This window comes from Callionymus lyra, chromosome 10, assembly GCF_982586985.1.
Source record: "Callionymus lyra chromosome 10, fCalLyr1.hap1.1, whole genome shotgun sequence".
NCBI classification, from domain to species: domain Eukaryota; kingdom Metazoa; phylum Chordata; class Actinopteri; order Syngnathiformes; family Callionymidae; genus Callionymus; species Callionymus lyra.
Window position 1 is genome coordinate 17,296,890 of NC_141827.1, and position 24,584 is coordinate 17,321,473.

Here is a 24,584-nt window from a genome sequence, read left to right on the forward strand (position 1 = left end):
AAAAGTGGTCATCTGAACATGTTAAATAACTGTGTCAGAGGATTAAGTGGGATGCATGTAAACACTGATTATCGTGTTTCTCAGTTGTTTACTTGACATTTTTCTGTCTTCTATTTTGGCTACATTGTTTTGGAAGACTCTCACCCCTGACATCAACTAAATTACCTGAGCGTCAGAACTAATGAAACATGTTTGCTGTTTTGGCTTTTGGAGAACATCAACTGATTTTGCACCCAAAGACAAATTAAGTCTCTTATCGCAAACAACTACACACCCAACCAACAAACACAATCATCTTCTGGAATATGCTGACATGGCCTTTAAACTCCAGCACACTTACTCTGTTTACAGTCAATAAGACTGCTTGGCACTCCATTAAAGCATCACAGCCCCGACTGATTCCTTTTTGTGTGCTTTCGGATTACATTGAACAATAATTGCACTAATTCTGCCCTGAAGGAGGCCTAATAGTAGGAGAACAAAAGCTGATGAAGGGATACCCATTATCAGATTGGAATTCTTAATTTGATGTAATTACTGTGTTCATCAGCAAATATGAAATTGAAATAGTTTGGCTTAAAGGCTTGTCAAAGCACCCCGTACTCTGTCACTGCCATTACACTTGCTCATTATTCTTTTGTGTGGCGGTAATGGAGGCTAACAGATGCTGTTCGACTACTCGCCAAGGCCATTTTATTTTCCCCGAATGCAGATATATAATGGATTTCTTTTTTTTTCGTTTCTGCCCACATTATTTTTTTAGTATCAAAGAAGAACGTGCAGACTAACAAGTATCGGGATGAAGAATTCATATTGGTGCCAGCCTCAGGGCAAGGACACAACAGCCTCAAGTGAAAATCAGCGAGTCCAATGCTCAGGATAGGATAAAAGAATAAGATAATATAAAGTCTAGTATTAATGTCACTCGTACTTTTGGTCAATGTGTGTGCAAACAAAGAGTTTACTCTGTCTCACAGTCTAGACACATACAGAGGTAGAATTGTCTGTAGATGATAGTGGTTGTTTGCAATCTTGTTGTGAGACACACAGAGACAAACTGTTCACGGTTCTTTCGGGTAGTGACCGTGGTTCATCCTTGCTGTGTAAACTGTCCATGTTATGTTCCACAGAGAAGGTAATAGAGTTGTTTTAATTTCCTCTGCAGTCTTCAGAAGCGGGTCGCTGCTTGAAAGTGATGCATCATGTCATGAGCGCTGTTCCTCCCAGTAACATAAACAGTCTTGAGTTTGTTCTGCTCCGGAACAGCTTTCTTTTTTGCTTCAGCACATGGCTAGCTGTTGTGCTGCACTGGGAAATGATAATGCACTTGACTCTTCCCAGCAAGCATCGAATAGCTGGCAACATCAGTGCTAGCTGAGAAACTAAATTGAAAGTTTGTGCAAAGCACTTAAAATGTAGCATATCGGCTAACTCAGCATGTCTGATGTGTTGTTCCTGACAATGGCTGGATCCCTGTCTTGTAAGCCTCTTTCCTTCACTGCTTTTTTTTCACTGCAAATGTGTGCGCTCACTGCTGGTGTGGCAATAATAATCGTGCCTTTGTCATGTATGACATCACTTACCTGGGGAATACACACAAACAGACCAACCAGAAATGGGAATCACGAAAGAAAAATACACGGTAAGTATAAAGTTAAACCGAAAAGATAAACCGAAGATAAACAAATGCCTATAGCAGGACAAGCAAAACAAGTCTAATCAGAAATGTGCTTTAAAAAAAACACACGCACACGTATAAGTCTAGACAAGCACAATAAACCAGGGAAATAGATTAGTGAACCCTAGAATGCATTAGATGGGACAACCTGACACAGCGGATTGGAACCATAAAGCTTTTGTTTGGACTGCAGGAGTGTAGATTGCAGGTCCCAGCTGAGTTCCATTACCTATCAAAACACAACAGAGGGTTGGGACACATAGAGAAAATAGACTACGAAATTGGATTCAGTTATGAATAAAGCAAATTATATATTTTAATAGAATAAACACAAGATAAGAAAAAGATGTGGCGTAATCAATAATGACCAATATGGAACAACAAAGGTAGAATGAAAAGAAGGATTGAGCACTAGAACTAGATTTTCTATTAATAGTCTTTTTCTGACATAACTATATTACTTGATCAATTTTGGTACAATCAAGGAATCATTTGAGGGAATCAACAGGAGATGTTTTGCAAGATATTGTGAAAAAGTTGCAAGGTTTTTTTGTTAATATATTTCAAAATATATTCGAATAGAAGCTATGTTTTGTGGTTTTATTTATTTATATATTTAATGTTGTGGATTTCAAAAAAGAATCAAGAATCAAAAGCGATCAATTTAACCAAATATGTGACGCAGAGTTCATCATTCGATACATTTGCAACTTTTCGTTTTATTTATTTTTTCAGATTGACTGTTTCCAACTATTACATTGACCATCACATGGTATCCCCTCTGGTCCTCAGGGCAAATGATTGTATATAAAGGAACTCGAAAATAAAGAATAGATGACATCGTATAGCTACTTTATATGGATTTAAAATGAAACCAGCACATTCAATATGATATTTAAAATAAACTTGTTTTGCCAGTGTTGTAAACAAGTCAACTAAGCTAGAAGGAAGCCATTGTGCTGCACCTAAAATGATGTTTAATTGAAAATAAGTTGAAACCCCCAGCTGAGTTGGAGCTGTTCAGGTAACTGGAGATCCAACAGTTAGGTACTGGGGGAATCATCAAACCAGGAACAATGTTGTTCCTGTGAAATCATTATCTTTCTTACACTTGGGCTGCCTGCCTGAGGGTCTTTACACGTTTGGGAATTGGTGTCCTACTGCACAAAAGGATTCTCAACAACAATCCAGAGGCCATTCTTTCCCACTGGTTCTCCACACACTGTTTGCCACATTTTTTTTTATTTTCATCACGATTCATGTTAAGTTCCTTAGAGGATTTGTACTGTAACAAATAACAACCCAAACTTTTTTGCGTCAAAGTGGTTGTCAGCTGACACGAACACCCTCAATAGTCATTTACAGTTAATCCATCTCATCAAGTGTTTTTCAATTATACGCCACGCTGTTTTAAACACTTTTCAGTCAGACCGCAAAGCACTTGCTTCTTTAATGCAACTGTCTTTTGGAGAGATTGACACAAAAACTCCAATGTAGGTAACTTTAAATGCAGATGTAAGAGAGGGTATTACAGGGATTAGTCACAATGATGTTCTACTAAAACTATTGATCATTTGAATTAAACCAAAAGTAGTGACCGCTTCATGAAGATTCTTAAAGCAGTGGCACCTTCACTTGAAAAAAGATGGTGAGTTCAATCAGAATAGCTGTTTAATGAGAGATATTATAGACCAAAGACGACCATGTAGTCTGCTTGGACAAGTAGGACACTGCTTTTCCCCTATTAAATAAAAATGTTGCATTTTGATATAGACAAGGTAATGGAATGCTAAAAGTTTTGTTAACATTTACCCGATGAGGGCACAAGAATGTTGAATGCATAAATATTGTATTACTTATAATTGTTTTAATGTATTGATTATTTCAATATTTATTTTATTCTACTTAGACTGTTGTTTTTGTTATGTCTTTCACATCCATCTGCTATTCAAGCACCGGAAGAAATGCAAAATGTACCCCCTTCAGTTGTAATGAAACATTTGATTTTGATTAATGAATACGGTTTTCATTACAACATCTTTGATTATGCTCATAGATGTATATGTCTGTCTGCGTTATCATTTTGATAACCATTATTAATATTTATTACATTTTTCCTTTTCAAGTAATGCTGCCAGCTGTTGTTTTTGTTTTTGTGGGAGTTTAGAGTGTGGGCGCAAATGTTTGTATGATTTTTTTGTCCTTGAAACCAAAGAAAAATCTTCATGAAACGTTTTTTTAAAGTTAATTCTTCTCTGATTCATAGATATCATGTTTTTTTAAGGGAACTAATTATCAACCAAAAATGTACCATTCAATAATGATATATGTGAAATCAAATAATTCAGCGGAATCCATGTCACATATTAGAGGAACATTCCGTCATCATTTAGTGTTCTCTAGTTTTGTTTTGTAGTGATTTATTTGGACACACACTGGGATTTGTTTGTGGCAGGGATGCAGAATCTGTCCACAACGATTCTAATATAATATGACAGTCCTAATGAACTGTAGCCTAATGCTTAATTTTCCACCTGTCAAAAGATTGACTTGCATCTCATCCAGTCAGCAATAAGCCTTGACATTTCTTTTTTGTTGTAGTCTTCTTTTATTTCTGTAAAAATGATATTATAACCGTACAAAGCCCATTGTAATTCATCTGCTTTTCTCCTAATCTTGTTCTGTGAGGCCACCATATAGTCTATGACAGCATATATCTTACAATTTATTCAATACTAATACTAATAATAATTGTGTTGTCTCACCTTCCTCCGAAGTATTTTTAAATGATTGTATTAATATCAAGCAATAAGGCCCAGAATATCCATCTGTGATTAAATCCATTTGAACAGTTTGTTCAGTTTTACATTTCCCGGTCACGCTGTTTTTTTCCTTGTTCTTGGCTGACAGAAGAGGCACCTGGTGCACCAGCTGCTTCAAGATTTCACACGATGTGTTTACAGAGACGGTCATCTGCAGGTCTTTGTGTTCTATAAATGGCCACTTGTGTTGCCGTAGGCTGTCAATCATCAAGTTCCATTCTGTTCACCGTGACCTTTTCTTTTTGTTTACTGTATTCCCGCAGCGTTAATTACTTACTTATTGTAGTCTCTGCCGCATGTAACCTATTCTTTTACTTTTGTTTTAGCGATTTGTTAAGGATTCTGTGCCTTTTAAGAAGCCAGGTTGTCAGTTTGTTTAATCTAAAGCAACACATGCAACCTCGTGCACTTGATGGATCTACTGACTCCTTCAAGAAACATCTGAAGACGCTTTTATTCGTGCAGGCTTTTCCTTGAATCTCTGAGACTCCTGCATTTGTCCCAGGGGTGTCTTGACAGTTTAAGTATATATTTTATTGGGTATTGTTTTGATTGTTTAAGCACTTTGTAACCCTCGTCTAGAAAAGCACTCTACAAATATAAATGACTTACTAACCTACTAACTTACTTTTAGTCTTCCAATAGCACAAAGTAAGCTTGTTGGTACTTCTTATACAATAACCTATGGTGTGTCCCAAATCGCGCACTTCTGCTTTTACACTTAATATTTTAAGTGCACAAGGGCGTTAACGCTGAGCAATTTGCAAAAATGTAGTGTGCTATGAGCACTCAATTAGCACACTAAATCGGGCAGATCGTATGGACCGAAGGACACTTTCCACCCTTATCGTCCTCCATCATAGTGACCTAGATGACGCTAAACAGAAGCTACTATTCATAGCAGATACCGGCGTATACAACAACAATAATAACAAAATGAAACACAACTTAATAACATGTTTCGATTGGCGAAAAGCGCTGTCAAATGTTGCAGTGTTTGATTTGAGACAGTACTACCCTGTCGAAATTTGCACACTGTCTACTGTGTACTGTAAAGCAGTGCACTTAGAGAGGTGCGTGATTTGAGACACAGCACGACTCTGTCATTTGCAAATATAAACCAATCAATCTGCCATGATAACCCAATTTTAGTAAGCGCTATGGTTGTGCAAATTGCTCATGAGAAGTTCAGTCACATAAAAATGTGGTTGCTTGAGTCATTGAAACAGGTGCTTACACGTTTCTATATAGCATAACACTCATCGTTTAAATCTACTCACCTGTACATTCCTCTGCTCACTGTCAAAGTATATGTTTATAGTAATGATTTTGCAATGTTTTATAAAGTCAAAAGTTTCTTGTTTTTGCTAATTATTCCCAGAGTTGGCAGCAAGGATTAACAGACGTCAAAGTAATACAATAAAACCTTCAAACCCTTTTAAATTCAAATGTGATGACAACCAAGTGCGCCAATTATTTTGTTTTGCTTTGTACTTTTCATCTATGAAATGATTAGGATGCATCGTTCGTTGACTTTATCCTGGTGAATTATAAAAGCATTGTTTTTTGTTCCTATTATTCCTTGGATATTTGTTTCACCGGGATGATACAAATGATGCTTTTGGCTCCAGAGTTGCAGGTTGCTGCCCTTAAAACAAACTTGTTGTTGAAAGGGACAAACAAGCCTGGGAGGTTACTAGACTCGACAACACAAGGGCGACATTACCCGGCTAAATAAACAGGTGGAAGTCGGAAACAACCACAGTCGTGTGGGCATTGTCTGCCTCTGTTCAGTGCTTTGATTCCTCAACTACACGGCTCGCCTCAGGACAGCCTGGAGCCATTCCACCCATTGTGTGTTCCTGAGAAACAGCAGCACAGTGGGGCACTTTATTACTGTCCCTTTCGAATTTCTGGCATCAGCGACAGAGAAGAAATAGTCGCCCTGGCAAGTGTTTCCTCCTAGATAGCACACCTTAAGCAATCATTTGTCATGGAGATGGCACTTGTGAGAAATGACAAACCGGATCCTGGTGTTTTGTTTTTTCACCCCATCTGGAGTTTGGTGCTCAGCGAGTGATTGAGGGGTCTGTGGATGTGCAGCAAAATTGCTGAGGGGACAATCTATAAATCTCCTTCACTATGAAAGATGAGGCATTTTGGTCAGCTCTCAGAAGCTGCCAAGGAGATTCATTCACATTAGTGCCTGCGACATTAGTTGAGCTCCAGGCAATACATGCTCGATTCCACTTGCTCACAAAAGACGGACCTTGTGCACTTGGACTCGAAATATTATTTTTCTTGTTACAGCCATAAACCAAGACTTGATGTAACTTTCAAACAAAGTCGGGTTGCGTGTCATGATCAAGGACGGAAATGTTCCTTAAAAAACAATAAACCCCTACAGTCTGACACACAAAGTATTATCTTTATTCGAGTCAACAAAGTTGGTGTTTATGCTGGTTTGTGTTCTTTAAAGGTGCTTATGGATTTCAAACCACTAGATTAAACTGGGTAACAACAGAAGAGTTGTGTATTGAAGTAAACTTTGTTATTAACTGGCTAAAATAACTAGTATCCTTATTAAATGAGTAATAAATATGGTATACATTTCTTTGAAATTGGATCTTTTTTTAATTCTCATAGGGGGCGCTCTGTGTGTGGAGTTTGTATGTGATCACAGTACTACGTGGGGAAATCTTCCGTAGGTATGAGTGTGTGTGTACAGTATATGGTCATATATTTTTGTTTGCCCTGAAATAGACTGGCGTCCAGGGTGCCCCCCCCCCTCACCCCAATGAACTGTGATAGGTTCCAGCCCCCCGCAACCCCATAAGGGATTAAGGCTTCCCAATCCTCCATTACAATGAACAATAACAGCTAGATATTGGAAAATCTCCCTCAGATATTTTACAGTATAAGACATGGTATACAGGGAAACTTCTGATTGAGTTTCCCTGCTCCTTAAAATCTTCACCTTAGTTACATCTACAACATTTTGTTAGTGTTTTGATGATGCACTTCATCTTCTATTTGTCCAGTGAAGAGTCTGTAGTGATAATTTTGGTGGTCAGCATTTGACATGTTGGACTTTTTTAGACATACTGTAACTCTTTTTGGTTTGATCTCTTTGGCCCTGTATGAAATTATTGTTTTCTCAGACACTATGCTTTGTATCAATAATTATTTGTGTTACATACCCTGGCTCATGTGTCCTCTCTTAGAGATGTTTCCAACATCCATCTCTATCCTGGGATAAGTTTCCTCCGTCTATGTCGGACAGCGGAGCCGGAGTTTGTGCCAAAGATTAAGGCGTGTGAAGAACAGTAAAGGGTTTTACTCCTCCCCAACGATATTTATTGCTTTGACAAGTCCTTGTCTCAGGGGTCTAAGGCTTTCTGACCGCTTTAACCCTGTGATCTGGAAAAGCATCTGTCCTTTCATCAGACAGTCCCTGCACACAGGCAGAAAGGTAAAGAAGGAAGGAAGACAAAGAGGTGTGAGTTGAGAGGTGTGATGCTCTTATCTCGAAGCTCAGCAGACTTCTTGGAAGCCTTTACCTCAGATATTGATTTCTGCTGCTTTCTCTCTTCCTCACTTCCATCCCCCACTTCTTTGTTTAATCATATCAGATTCAGCCACAACTTCAGCTTCGAAGTAATCGATCGCCCGAGACAAAGCTGCCAATTTCTATCGACAACATTTACCCTGTCAGTGCCCACATTAAAAAACGGATCCTTAGGAGTGGATAGACATTTGAGGACAAATCTGAAAAAGAAGATGAGAGCACTAATGTTAGCTTCAGATTCCTATCAGCAAGGGAGAGTAATGACTTTCACATTACCACTTATTATGCACCTCATCCCGACTGTTTGTTATGAAAAGGCCATTTGTTCACCGGGCTGATGTTTCTCTTTATACCTTTTCCATTTTTTTTGTCCAGATGATGTGCAGACAGCCAAAACAGTGTTCCTACAAATAATGAATGTGTCTTCAAAAAACAGCCTTTTATTTAAAACAATCATTATTTATCTTGTCGTTGTGCTATTCAATTAATTGGCATTTCAACTGATCTGTGTTTCATGCATTTCACTGCATGACAAAATTAGACACATTTTTGCTTATTCTTAGAAACATATTAATATTGTTTCTGGGTAGTTTGGGTACCTTAATATTTTTGTACTACAATAACTTGAGATGACACGTCAGCCTAACACTACCACTTTAGTCCACTGGCGTCGCTCAACTTAAAATCGCATAGAGCTGCTTTAATGTGTCGCACACTTGAATTGGTCTGGGTAGTTTTTGGGATATTGCACTTTTACTAGTGGCTTTGGATGAATACATGATTAATAAAATTGCTAAATACTAAAAATATTAACAGTGTATGACTATTTGTCTTTGTTAATTTGGGGTTTTTCTTTTATATTCACAAATGAGACTTATTGAGAAGGATATTTAGACTTCAAAAAAGGAAAGTGAATTCATGAAGCCGTGATCTTCTACCTATATGGCAGATTTTTCTAAGGCCGTTACAAGCATCCTTTGTGAGACCTGCACCCTCGGGTGATCCTGGAGAGCCTGGATTGGAAACCAGAGTTGTGTTTGTTATCCCGGATGAATCCATCTGGATTTGGTCTTTCTCTCGCTGCACTCTCTGTATAGACGGTAAAGACCCGGCGCCAAACTGTCACAGCAAATCCCCACTGGTTTCCCGTCCTCGTCTCAGTTGAGGATTGGCTGTGAATACCTTAAGACCCACTAATCCTGGCTGACAGTTAAGTAATTATTGTGGAGGCCAGCTCGGCCCGAGACATCGACTATTGAATGAAGCCTGCGGTTTCTATTGACAGTAGACAGGGGAATTCTATTTTTAACAGTGTGAGCCTTCCTATTGAAGTTGGACTCTCAAAGAAGTTGGACTCTTGGTGCATTTTAAAGTCTGCTGTGCATCAATTATCCTGCAACTACTGGCACCTTTGAGCAAAATTAATTTAACTGGTTCGGTTTTTAAGCACTTAAAAAAACACAAATGTTTTTTCATGATAAGAATGTGTACAAAGCAAGTAATTAAGGCCAAACACTATGGTTTTCAACTTAAAAAAACCCCCAAATAGTTTGTTTTTAAAGTACGTTAGTCACAGGAATTTCAAATTGTTAAGTTTTCAACCACTGCATGGATAAACAGTTTCTTTATGCAAACTTTATGCATGTTCTCACGATACTTTCAACAATAGCGTACAATAAAATCCCTACAGTAAATTAACTTTAATGTCACTTACGTGAGAATATTTGATCATTTTAAAATTGTGAGTTTGATTCACAGTTCACAAACTTGGTTTGTTCTTTTTGCCAACACAATTTGTAAATCATGGGAGTTGATTCATTAGGAGTATGTGCTGTCGGAAGGATTTTCTGTCAACATAATTTTGAGTTAAACAGTCCGTTTCTTCTTCTTTACATGTACTGACTACAATAATTAAGCAGCAGTTTAATGGGCTCAATAATAACAATGTTTGAACCTTGTTATCTGATTAATAATGACTAACACGTATTTTAAACGACAGACAGACAGTTACAAAAATCTTGGCGGCATTAATATAAATTAAAACTCAACCATAAATAAACGGTTAAAAGTATTTGATGTCAAATGTAAAACTTAAGTGAACACAATTTCTTACAAAGAAAATGTTGTGTAAAATGTTTGTTTGTGTAAGAAAAGTTGTGCTATGATATCTATCTTGTATTTTTATCTTGGATGTTATTATTCATCTTGTAATATTCTACTAGTGCAGATTAATTTACTTGCACATTTTATAATGATTATGGCTTCATATTTTGTGATACATGTGTAATGATTTGGATATATAGATACAGTATATATATACTGTATCTATATAATACATTTTTAAAGGGCGATGGTTCATATTTTAGATTTGGTTCATACTCAGTAGATAAAATCCCTGAGACGACTTTAGAATCTGCCATTGGTGTGAGACAGACCAGACTTTCTGTTTATTCATCACAAATAAGAAGTGCTGATCACAGTTTTATGGAGCGTATAAGAAGTAATATTCACATTATTTCGCCATTATTCTCAGCTTTTGTCTGCAATTTTGCCTGGATGATTTTTCTAGTCATAAATAATGGATTCAGCCATATCTTTGGATAATGTGTCCTCCTTTTGCACATACAGTATGCCATGTGGGGCCACATACTAAGGTAAAGGTTTTCTCTGTGTCACAGATCTCATATAACGCAGCAAGCAGTCTGACGCTAAACTGCTTTGTTTCATCCCAGCGGCCATATTTTGGATGCGGAACTGTCACTTAAGCCTGATTGATTATGAAGGCGCAATTAGATTTCATGGCAATAGATGCCAGTTGCTTGGTTGGCTGAATTCTACAGCCTTAAGGCACCACTATGAGTTATTTACTGGCTGGAATAACAATATATCATGAGGAGAACAACGTCCCCGTTGAAATCACTTGCCTGGATATGTTAGGAAGTCAAAAACTCACGGAAACCACTCCTTGCTTAAAGGCACTTTCAAGTTATTTTTTTCCCCTCGTCTTATGAGAAGCTGACGTTGGTTGACCAGAATCATTCTTTTGTTTCACCCACTTAAAAACAATTTTGATTGATTAAGTCACGAAAACATCATTAGCTAAAGATAGGGACACAGGCCTCAGATTATTAGACACTGTACTCTGTCCATCGGCTGGGCTAAAAACCATTACATTTATAATGAGAACTGGTGATAAAGGAAAGCCCAATCCTTTCTCATGCTGCCTCTTAATGTGGTGGAGTATCTAGCCTTCTTCTTCCCAAATCACAAGGACATGTTTTTGCCAATGAGCTCGTTTTTCAACGTCTGTGGAGAGGAGTTACCCAGGATTTTCTTTGTTTTTCTGTCACACCAAATGGATAAAATATCTGTTTCTATAACGTGAATTAAAAAAAGGCCTTGATTTCAAGGAAATGTATGTAACTTCCTGAAAGAAAGTCTGTTGTCACACTGATGGTGTTTGGACTGTCCTTAATAAACCAATTTCCCGAGTGTTTTTGAGTAATATGACAAACCTATTGCTGCTTGTCTTATTGTGCCTAAATTTGGTAAACTCTTTACTGTTGATTACTTTTATCAACAGTATTTCTTCAAGGCCACAAAACAGTACACAGATAGGAGAAAATGAACAGCTATATTTTAATGTACAGTTATACTGCATGAGTCATTTAAATTAAACCAATTGGTTGGAAATGTGGAAAAAAAAACATGTCAAAATGTTATTTACTATTATACATATCATATTCTATTGCCCTATATGCTTCAATTGCCATATCTACAACGATCCTATTGCATTGCTCGCACCAAGAACGTGATTCACACAATGATCAGAGGGTAGATAATGCACAGACCTGGATAAAGAACTACACTGCCGCACTGAAGAACTCCATAAATAGACTTCTCTACTGAATTAATATTTCTTTTGTTTTTGAATTAGTAAGTCTGACTTTGTTTTACGGAAAAATGGGCCACACATTTATCTTTCCTACAGATGAAGGCTCAGATGAATACGTTTGTTTTTGTAGGGCGGCAGCGTTCGTGCTCAATCACAGTGAAGTGCCAATGATTTATCCTGGATCTTTACTGTTGTTTCCTCGTCCGTCATCTGATCAGCACGGCGTCACTCAAGCGAACATAATCTTCCTGATTATTTATCGATTATTTCATCTTTACTTCTGATTAATTTAGACATCATTTCAAATGTTTATGTACCATATGTTGGAAACATTTGAAATATTAAATGGATGAAAAGCCACTCAATGGGTATATGAGCTTTGATCTAAAAAAAACATTTAAAGGAAATTGACAATAGGTCCCCCTAGAACTGCCATTTAAAGATTTATTTTCTGTCTTTCATTTTTTTTTTTCTTGCGTCGTTATAGTGGGTGCAGCCATCTGTGTCCCTTATCCATTTTATGTTTCTCTGGCTTTGAAGTGTGAGGGTCATGATAGGGGCCACGTTCAGGCAGCTGTAATCAGGCAGAAAAAAGCCAATTGTTGCAGCGGCAGTGATGGATTTGTTTTGACCATCTTGGATTTTGAGCGGCCAAGGAAAAATGGAACTTTGATTCATGTGAAGAGGCGACTGGCTCCTTCAAGGCTTGTTTCAGTGTGACAGTCGTGGGGTCTGTCTGTCCGTCTGTCAGTCTATCTATCTGCTTAAATGCAGTCAACTTTAGTCTGAAACCACATCAGACCATTAGCATAACACAGCCTCAACTACCTGATAGAATTTTGCCCTCAATCAGAGTGAACCAGCCAACTTGATTTTTCCCATTTCTGGAGTGTGAATATCCCACTAAATAAAAGAAAATCAAATTTGCATGAGGTCTCAAAGTGTAAAAGACTAGCTCGGAAAGGGTCATTGGATAGGTGCTCTTTTTTTTTTTTTTACTACAGGGCAAGGAACGATATGTTAATCTCTCTTTGTGGTTTGGCTTGTGTAAGAGTGCAGTCGGGGCAGATGTTTTCACAGGAAATGATTGCATTTGCAATGTAAAAGCAATCTGGGGTGCCTTGTTCTTATTACATGCCTCGCAACCCTGGGAGTGAGTCACTCCAGGGCAGTCAAATAAGTGTTGAGACAGATAATAATAGGATATCAGCAAATGGATTTTCCTCACTATCGTCATATTTCGGCTCCATCTCAAAAGCCGCAGCTGGAACGTCTGTACAGAGGTAAACGAATGAGATTGGTAAAGGACGTGGCATACTGACGGCTACAGCTCTTTAGAAACTTGGGAATTCAACCCCCCCTCACATACAATTGACTAATTTAAGGAGGTAAAAAATTGTGGGTACAATGATGCTCAATATATGTGGAGCAAGGTGTAGATGGTGAAACTTTCTCGATGTAAAGTGAAGAGCACTACTACTACTACTCACTATCGCCCGTAATCTACCAACATCAGTTTGTAAAGAGTGCCTCCATAAACTCACGTAGTGGAGAACCAAGACAGTCCCAGGCCAAAAGTGATAATATATATTAATGTCCTGTGTCCTCCCAACTGGAAAAGCCCTGGAGGTCATCGGAAGACATTTGTGCAGACGAAGACTTCTCACTTTACCTGGAACTGTCACATCTGGTAAGGTAAACGGTATATTTTCCACTTTTCTACCACCTAGGGATGGATCTTATGAGCATTGTGAACAAGACTTTTTTTTTTCTTATACGACAGCTTCATATCTAGCCACATATCTTTGACCGAGGTCTGAAAGTACCTTTAACGTAAGAGGTCGGTCCACGTGCACGTGTGCACGTTTGCAACTAACAAGTGCCTTCATATGGTAATTGGGAATTTGTTCCATAATTTTGGGACCTAGACTACTATGGCCATGACTTCCTTTTGCGTAACAATCCTCTCAGTGAGGGAACACCAAGCCAATTTGAGGATACTGAGCGAAGTGGACGGCAGGATGACAAGACTGAATCATTTTTCAGATAAGCACCAGTCCTCTCCTAATCCTTTTTGTGGCTGAATTTGGAAAGATTGAACATCTGATGAACAGCTGCATTCTGTAAACACGCCAGAGGTCTGATTGTACAAGAAGACATTTCTGCCAAGGGTGGGTTAGCAGTGATGTAATAGGAGCCTTGACCAGAATGAAAACAACTTCATTGATCAGAAGTGGACATTGCCTCTGATTTTTTTGCTGTCTTCACATCCTCCAATATCACATTTCAGGATTATCTGTTGTCAAGTATTACACACAGATTTTGTTTTTGCACTATGTTAATAATAATAATAATAATAATACATTTTAGTTAAAGGCGCCTCTCTTGGCACTCAAGGTTGCCATACATAGGCTACATACATAAAACATTTAAAACGCAACAATAAAATATGTATAAATAAAAAGTAGCAGAAAAGGGTAGAGGAATAGCATCAAATGGAATAAGCAGTTTTAAACAGATGTGTTTGGAGTTGTGATTTGAAAGGGGGGAATGAGTCAATGTTTCTGAGTTGGGGTGGTATAATGGGGATCTTTAGGTCTAGGTTAGGAAAGCCCTTTAATCAAAAAACAGAGAAATGTAGTTCATGTAGAATGATTTTGAAATTATGTGCAGATATCCACTAGGGGATTTCCATTGGAATGTCTGCCTCTCTTCAAACTGGGGTAAAGTGTGTCATCGTAAGAGCAATGAAAGGAAAAACCACAACAGTTAATGACTGATCCAAGTCAATTTGTATTCATATAAGAAGAAAAAAAGTCTTGTGGGACACTAGTGCAAAGGGGACTTAGTTCTGCTTCACTCGCTAAATGTGGATGTTATCATTGCAGGAGCCAAGCAACCAAGATACTTAGATGATGAGGGGTTGTGATCAGGACTTTGGGCTCAATATGTTGTATAAAGAAGAGAGAAAACGAAAGATAGAACATATAAATGCTTTGCTTCTTGGCAGTCTGAAGCACTTAAGTAACGGCATGACAGGTAGATATTCTTGAGTGTGACTGCCTTGAAGCCACTGGTTACGAGTGAGAAAGTTATTGCCGTGTCTGTAAAATACGGAGTAAAAAGACTTTGATTTGTGTTAAATGTAAAAGGTTAGTTCACCCAAAATGCACTCATTTTCTACTCACCCTCATTTACACTTAGGGTTGTGATTATTTTCAGAGAAATCTTTTTAGAGTGTAGCCAGAAATGTAAGTTCATTTTAATGATGCAACTGATGCTCAGTTGTCTTCATCTTCCTCCCAAATGATGCACTTAAAAACATCCAAATGCCTCCATCGTGCTCGTCTGTAATGCTCATCTTGTATTGACGCCTTGACAAGCGGAATTGTTTTGGTAAAACTACCAAAAGTCAATCTTAAAAGATTGTTTAAAGAAGTTAAAAGAATAACAAGTGATACAGACAGGAAATACTCTAGACAAGAGACTGTATGCACAAATGAGTGAATTTTGAATAGAAATCTTTCACTTTAAGTTGTGTGAAAAGAAAAAATGAACACGACCTTTGGTCAGCGCAGCTGCATGTCAGCCAGCATCAGGCAAAGTTAAGAAGTTTGATTATGGAAATTGGGAGAGACACTTTGAAATAAGTAAGAAGAGCAAAGTGACTATTCTTCTGCAAAACACTTTCCAGTAACACAAAAGACTAAAAGCAAAAGAAAAAAAAAAATCACAATCTCGAGGAACTACTGCCACAGGCAATGTGTCACACAGCTGTGCACACTGCTAAAGCAACAAGTTCCCAACAGTCTCTCCTCTACAGTCGGTCCACAAAAGGCTCTCATCTTTCTCCTTCTCACACTTTCATGGAAATTGGTGGAACACGTTTTCAGCGATTGCCAAGGGGCATAAAAGTCTGAGGAGTTTGGAAAAATAGTCGAGCTCAAGGGTGTTTAGAAGACAAAGGAAGCCATAGCTGCAACCGAACTTTAGAGAAGTTAATACCCACACATTATACTATATAAGTTTTCTTTATCCTTCACATCAGATTAAACTAGATTCCTCATCATAGTATCTCCAGGCGTTGATCCTAAGGAAAATGGTTAAAGTAGGGAATTTCAGATAATGATCAATTCTTTCGTCAAGGCAATCAAAAGGAGAGTAAAGTGCAAGCGCTGCCTCTAGGTGGGCAAGTAAAAATGTGAACTACCTTTAAATTATCAGGGTTGTGATCTGTATTGAAGCAGACAGGAACTGTCTTACAAGGAAAAAATACTTACATAAATGTGGGGTATCTGATTGAAAGGTTTTTTCAGTGGTTATACGGAAAAATTCTGAGACTTTCCCTACATTTGTGTATAGACAGCAAGACCTTCTGACCGGATCATAATTAATAACTGTTTGACCAGGTTTTTCTAGGTCTTCTAGACTCTTAACTGCCATTGATAGCCATTGACATGAAGTGGAGTGGAGTGAAGTGGTACAAATTCAGTGGAAAACCTTGGTTAAAGTGTGAGCAAATTTTAACAAGACCAGGTTTTTCGGACCATTAAACATTAGGACATAAGGGTCCTTGTGTGACAGGCTCCCTTCAAAATCCTTCTAATGAATGTTTACCATTGATGTGTTTTACGATGTAATGTATGTTCAGGTCCTTAACAGGCTTTTGTCAGATGTGTTGGTGTGTCCCCTAAGACCTGTGGAGCGCTACCGAGACCTCCGTCCAGACGAGATCACCGATCTTTTCACCGCTACACAGAGAGTGGCCAAGCTGGTGGAGAAGCATTTCAATGCCACATCTCTGACCATAGCCGTTCAGGTAATAAAAAAATTTCTTTATCAACTTGAATGTGTTTTTGTAACAACAAAAAGTTAAAATCTTTGAATATGATTTCAACAGATACAAAAATTCAACAAATAGATCTAGAAAAGGCTTGAAGATATATGTAGATGTTGTGTATATTCAATGAGTCTCATGTGATAAACACACCAAGAAAATGTATTGTTTTTTTTAAATAGGTTTTTAAAGAATACCTTAGAATGTGACTATTAAAAAGGGATATTGTTTATGGTTTATAGAGAATATCTTCTTTTCTTTTTAATTTTTCGAAAAAAAAACCCGTTTACAGTGGGGTCCGTTTATACATTTAATAGCTCAGTGTATGTATAAGTGCATGAACGAAGAAAGTCAAAGGTCAACGTTACATTTAAAAAATACTACGGAAGTCATAATCCAGGAAAAGACATAGCTTTGAGTGTGTTGATCCAGAAAGTTTCTCTTTTCAGCAGGTGTTTTATTCTGTCACCTTCTCTCACAGATGGAGGGATTACTTCTAAGGCCATGATTTTATGTGGGTTGGGATTTGGGTGTACTGCCTATCTGTAGTGTTCCGCCATGGGGTAATTTGAGTTCTGATGGCAATTTTATGTTCCTCAAGTCTGTCAAGCCAATAAAAACAACAAACGTTGTCTTGCAGTTTGCAATCCTGCAGTAAAAGTAATTACTTTTGTTGGTGTTTTTTAAGAAACAATTTCCTTTTTATATATTCACAGCAAAGGCCAAAAGTAGGGACACGTCCTTTTCTTTGTTTTTATCACTATTAGGATTGTAGCTTATCACTGGAGGCATCGGAACTATAATTGAATACACATGGAATTATATACTCTAACAAAACACATTTTAAATAACTGAAAATGTGTCTTTATGTTCTAGTTTCTCACCTTTTTTTCTAATGACTGCTATGCAGACTTTATTCATAAATGTTCATGTATATACAAACATTTAATATCAGTTGGTTTAGTTTTAGTAACTGCTATACAATTGCTTGCTGCTGAACAGTCGACGTGTGTCATAGAACTGTCTCTAACTTTTATTTTAACAATACTATTCACTATCTAAGACCCGTCCCAAGAGTTTTCAAAGGAATTACTGAGAGACTATAGGACGTTACCAGGAAGATAAGAGGAGAAACCGACACACAAAAAGAACTTTCTCTCATTTTACAAACTTATGTCGGCAACCTAGAAACGAGTAGTTGAAAAGAGTTTTCAGACATTTTAGTTAGACTATTCCGAAACTGAAGGGAGCTTAATATGTTATTTAAAAACTACGGACAGGGTCTTTAAAAGAGGGACAAATGTTGTGTTTTTTTGTTGAAAAGTATGGTGAACTTAAAATATTTATCTCAGGTTTAACTTAAGTTTTATTGAATCAAGTGTTGATGATTTAATCGCAAGTTTTTCTCTTGTTTTCACGTCCAAAGTTACATAGTTAAGTTGAATGCCACTTTGTGTTACAACCTGCTGAGAGCTAAATATAGGCGCCCAGACAGCCGCTCGCCTCCAACTGACCGCCTCTATTCTGCATAACTGGTGATATATATGCTAATATCGAACTAGCACCTCGCTCACGCCGCAGCCCCATCTGAGAAAATTGTTTCACAGGTTAGAAGCAAGAGGACAAAAATGCAGAGTAGCAAAAAAAAAAAAATCATCTTTACTTGGATATCATTTTATTTTACTGTGGAGGTGATGAGACGCGATGATGGAAGATTAGTTGTGACGGCTCCTGGGATTCGCCCCAACACATGAAAGCCCAGTTCGTGAGATTTGATGTATATGTTATCTCACTCATCATCCAGCGTTAGTGTGTGCATGCACATTGTGTAATGTGTGGACATAAAGGAGCCATATCCTGCATTTTCTGTTTATGCGCAAGTCTTATTCTGCCTGAAGTGTAAGTGCGATATTTGAGGGATGCAACCTGGCATTGTCCTGGAAAATGAGCTGATAACTTGAATATTCATTATCTATTTACTACCTTTCATTTTTTGGTTCTTTGACAATTGAAATTTGAGATATATCTTTGGACCAAAGATATTAAATCGTTTTCTCTTTTACTATTTGGAATTAAAACTGAACTCATTTTCTAATCGGTAATTTAAATTATTTTAAATTATTGATGTTGAATAAATCAGAATTTTGTCTAATTATTTCTGTTTTCCCACCAGGACGGCCCTGAAGCCGGACAAACTGTGAAGGTGAGAGCTGAATAATTCACTGCTTCTAAATATGTCATGAGTCTGGCCTCTACAACGCTTATTCACTATTCAAAAATTACAGATTTTTCATTTGTGCCGCTAAACTCCTGCCACGTGTGAATTATTCAGAGCTGTGGTCATTAATGATAAATTCATTTTTTGGCAGCAGGTTACGATGTATGGTACTCTATGAACCGACCAGCTCAGTGGCACTGCAAGCCCTGGTCAGTAAGACCTGAGATAAAAGTCCTGGAGGTGGAATTAAAGAAAGATGACTCCATGAGGAGAGTAAGCGGGCGATGATGGTCAAGAAGGCTAGTGGGAGTATGAGAGGAGGAGCAGGTAGTAGGATGGGAGCAGAAATAATTGAAGAATGTATTAGATTCTTCAGCCTGCAGTGTTTGACTGTATGCCTCCCCAGACCTCCCACCTCGAGGTCATATTCAAGCTGGGACAGAAGTAGACTTTGAGTTCCCAATTCAACCTTTTCTCTAGCAATGTCTTAATGGAGCTCCATTAAACAGTGTCATTATCTTCAGAGCCCACTAGATAACGCTTTTTATTGCATAATATGTTGCGTTAAACAGTAATTCTGTTGAAACTCTGCGTTTTTTAAATTGACGTCAACAACTACTGAACTGAAAAAAAGGGAAACTGAATCTTTACCAGCTCATCAATACCCTCCACATCGCTCTTTATTTTTCGTTTTTTTGAACATCAAAGTCCAAGGAAGTTTGGTCCCACGGATGGTAGCTAATCTGTTACACATGGAGACACCCATTCACATCCTCTCTGTTCGAGCCCACTAATGAATTCATGATGTGCACAAAGTGTATCCTTAATGGGATTGATTTACATTTCTTCACAAATTACATACATTTAATTAAAAATCAGTTCTTGATTAATCAAGTGAGGCCAAACGCATATAACCAGCAAGGAATAAGGAATTCATACCGACATTACATTCTGTAATGGCTCTGGTTCTGACATAAACTGTAGACACCAGACAGAAAATGGATGCAATTTTCCGTTAACTAGAAACATTCAACTTCTGTTTTAAAGGGCAACTAATATGTAAAGACGACACTCCTGACTCACTCACAAGTTTCAAATGTTGAAGTCTTCCTCTCCAAGATGCAGTAAGTCCCTCATCATCACCATGTTTTGAACTTATTACTTTATAAAGTTCTCCCCCGTCATAAAATCTCTAACAAGAGGTTACGAGAGGTGAGTCCATTATGTGTCCAGCCGTAACCAGCTGTAATCACGCCCCGCTTTGCTTATACAACAAATCCCTAGGAGGTGGAGAAATCCGGGGTTGATGATGTGCGGTGACAAACCTTGATGTTTGACCGATAGTAAGTACACAGCAGAGTGGGTATTGTTATGGTAAACAAGATTTAATCTCTAAAAAAAAAGGGGGCTTAATTACATTTTCTAATGTAAATATTTTAATGAAATTGTAAAGAGTTTTTTGTACGAACATACACATTCTGATGATACAATATAGGTCCAAGAACTACTTAAGAGACAATTAAATCAACACATTAGTTCCACTCTCTTTATTTCAACAATCGTGATTTAAATGACTTTCACTCTGCTTCAGAAGTCACCTGCATGGCAATGACCCTCATGCACGCCATCTCATGCATACAAATTTAAACCTCAAAGTTATAGTTTCAGGACAGTTGCTCCAACTGTTACATTTGCTGCAGAGGCCTGTTTGATTTGGTTTTGCTGACAAACTGCAAATTTAAAAAAAATTCAAAGTATTTAGAAAAATAACTTGGAATGATTGTTTTTGACATTCATTCTTCAAGCAACATTTTGCAGTTTTTAGCACCACCAAAGAACCAGCACCGTTTCAAAAGCACCTGCATCAGATAAATCCGATACACATCCGTAGAAAAAAAGTGAGTACAACAGCCACTATTAAAATGTGTGTTGCTTTCCAAACCTTGCAGAAATGACGTCAGTTTTTTTGTCACATCATTTTTGCACCAAAGCAAGTGTCACGAAAAACCTGTCTAACGTTGTTATGGAAAACAGATGATAGCGGTAGATATTGCACACCTGCTACTGTGTCGGCCCAGCCCCATCAATCTGGCAGGTAACTGCAATCAGCTGTTCGCAGCCCAACAATAAGGCAATGACTGGTGATTGAATAAGACTGAGGCTGTAAGGAGGAGGCAAATGTTCTATTATAAACTCACCGCCTGCAGTCTCACGCATGACAAATATCTCTGATTTGAATAATGCTATTGGGGTGCATTTTTTGGCCTATGGAAAGATTGTAGTGATTACAGCGATTTGTCATGCGTATCGTAACATATAGACTATGTTTTTCTCAACAAGCCCTCGCTGTTATTGATGAATTTTGAGATATGACTGTGATGAGATCCAATAACTGTGCGTGAAGTAGATAATGCTGAATAAATCCACGAGAAAGTATAGAGCGTGAGAAGCTAAAATTACATATTTAAAATGAGAAATGTGATTGATTTTTTCCAATAAGGTTTTATAGCCAAAGATTGGACCGAAAAACTTTTGAGGCCATTGATATCTTGCTTCCCATGTATTGGCAAATTGTCAGTAAAACCGACTACAAACATGTTATATTTTATTTTATTAAATATTTTTCTTTTCCATCTAAACTAATCTTAAAGTTATAGTTCACCTACAATTTAAATTTCACTCATTTTCTACTCACCCTCATATCAACTAAGAGTTGGGATTCATTTCAAAGTAGTCCTTTGTAGACATATAGGGAAAAAATATGTGCAACTGATGCTCGGTTGTCTTAATCTTTATCTTCATCCAAAAAGACAAACTTAAAAACATCCAAATACCTCTGTACGGGGATCGTCTATAACATCCATCTTGTATTGAAGCCTCCACTAGAGGAATTGTTGCGGAAAAACTTAAAGAAGTCTATATTTTAAGCTAATTTGTAGCAGAAATTTAAACAACATGCTACACAAACAGGAAGAAAGCTGAACTTGAGCATCAGTTCCTAGATTAAAATGTTTGCCTACAACTATGAAAAGCAATAATACTCATAATAGTCAAAATAATCGCAACCCTTAGTCGACATCAGGGTAAGTAAGCAAGTAAGTCATTTTTATTTATATAGTCAGTAAGTAAGTAATATTTATTTATATAGCGCTTTTCTAGACCAGGGTCACAAAGCGCTTAAACAATCAAAACAATACTCAAAAAAGTATATACTTTAAAGATCAAGATAATACTGAGAACAACACAGGAGTTCCAGAAAATCAAGGAAAAGCCTGAACAAATAGAAATGTCTTAAGATGTTTCTTAAAGGAGTCAGTAGATCCATCAAACACAGAGAGAGAGGAAGATCGTTCCAAAACTTAGGAGCAACAGCCTGGAAGGATTTCTCTCCTCTGGTCCAGAACCGTGTTCAGGAACCATCAGTAGATTCTGATCCACAGACCTCAGAGCCCGAGCTGGGGTATAAGGCTGGATCAGATCACTGATGGAAGGAGGAGCCTGACCATGAATAGATCTGAAAGTACGAACCAGAATTTTAAAGTTGAGCCTGAAAGAAACTGAAAACCAGTGAAGAGTTTTAAGGATGCGTATGTATAGGTAATGGATTTATAGGATAAGTATATATAATAGAGTGTTTACATTTTAACTTTAATTGACCCATGATGGTCTGGAATTTTACTTATGTTATCTTCTTTATGATATATTCAATTGTAAGAATGAGATGTTTTGTGATTGATTTTCGATGAATAACATTAATATGTATAAAGTATATACACTGGATTCCCAGTGATGCACATCAATCATATATAAATACCAAATTGGTGGTTCTATGCACGACACTATCTTTTGTAGGACTGGTTTGTCAATCATGGAGTGAGATGGGTGATATCTCGGAGCAAACAATGAATGACTTCAATTGTGTTTGCTTATTTTTAAATTAAACCATTGTATTGTGCGAATGATTCATCATCAGCCCGTTAAGATAAAACAGGCTCTTGAATCACAAATTTAATTCCACAGTTGCAAATTACCACTTGAATCCAAACCTGTCAGCAGCTGCTCTAGTCAATGATGCTACACAGGTGCTACTAGCCAGAAGCTCCATTAGACCAAACACTGCAAGAGCACTTGTTTCGTCCCCACGCGTGGCCCAGAGCACACCTCCTCGTCGCCCACCATCAGAGATGCTGGTCCAAAGGTCAACAATAGTGACTGCATGGTTCAGAGAATGACTGCGGTTGTAATTTTTGGTGGCAGCTTTCAGAATAATTATTGTTTCGATTTCAATTCATTTGGGAATATTTGTATAGCATATTATACACAAACCAGAATTACATTGTCTTAGCTTTTTTCCTATTTAACCCATCATTATGTATTTCTATTAAACTAGATTACATTAGATTTACTTTGTTAATCCCTCTGGAGATCTCCTTCGTTGTTACATTGTAAAACCAGGAATACTGTGTTTATCGTTTTTTTTGTCTGTACCTTTTTATATTGTTACTTAGTTGATTTTCATTTGGTAAACATTTTGGCTTCTAAAACTGTATTTGTCGAACACAAGGCAGTGGAAGTGAATTTATAGTTATTTTCTGACACAAATAAACTAATCTTGCCTCGTATTAATCAACATAAATGAATAAAGCGTAGTTTTTTTTCACTTTTAGTCTCGCTTTCATTCGCCATCACTGTCCATCTATTGTATTTTTCTTACATTCTCAGTCATTAAAACAATAATTTGGCATGATTTTTAATTCAAACCTTGACAATATATGTATAGAATTTTAGTTTTTCGGTCCAGGTCTGTTTGTTGTGACATTTTTTATTAAGTATGACAACAAACTCTCGTGGAAGTTCAAACAAAGCATGAGGTCAGGGGTAAGAAAAAAAAAACTGTATTAATTTAAATCCGACTGTGAAATTGTTGTCGTTTCCCCGAGATGTTTTATCAATTGCAAATATCTCACCAAGTGGTGGTAACAGCTGCTCAGTCGTAACCTTGATCTACTTTCTGCTTGGAGGTGTTCTTGGCACTCGTCAGCTCCATATTGAGCTTATTTTATGATTCCTTACTGTTTATCTTTTTATAAACACCATCTTTTTGTTGTTAAGAAGAGATTTTGATGGTCCATGTTGTCAAATTTAAGTGAGCCCATTAATGTCCTGGGGGAACATGAGGTTTATAAATGGTCCTAAAGGAGTTTCTCTGCGTCCCTTGGCCACATTTATCTTGACCACAGATCTGTTTGTTGTGTCACCAGTCTAGCCAAGCATTGGTATCATTGATGCTGTGGAGAAATAAAGTGGACCTGTACTCTCTCTAAAGTACTTCTCAGATTGTTTTGGCCCTAGTACTTACCTTAACTAGTATGAAAGAAAATATTTAATGCTCTACCAATGATAAGACACACACAGAGATGACTGCAAACTTCCCACTGTAAATATCACTTGTTTAGCAACAATTAAACCCAAAATAATGATTTAAAACACTACCACTAATATAGGCCTGTAAACCCATCATTTCCTGATTAAAAGGGCATCAATTGATGTTAAGATGTAGTACACA

At 37.5% G+C, this 24,584-nt stretch overlaps 1 protein-coding gene across 3 annotated transcripts in view; it reads left to right on the forward strand.

Moving 5' to 3' along the window:
- fhit (fragile histidine triad diadenosine triphosphatase) overlaps nucleotides 1–24,584 on the forward strand; it is a 172,666-nt gene that overhangs the window by 106,794 nt on the left and 41,288 nt on the right. For all 3 annotated transcript variants that reach the window (XM_087800524.1, XM_087800526.1, XM_087800525.1), the window contains exons 4-5: nucleotides 16,637–16,782; nucleotides 18,974–19,003. In XM_087800524.1, the coding sequence (XP_087656650.1) occupies nucleotides 16,637–16,782; nucleotides 18,974–19,003 (176 nt within the window). The remainder of the gene's footprint in view (nucleotides 1–16,636; nucleotides 16,783–18,973; nucleotides 19,004–24,584) is intronic.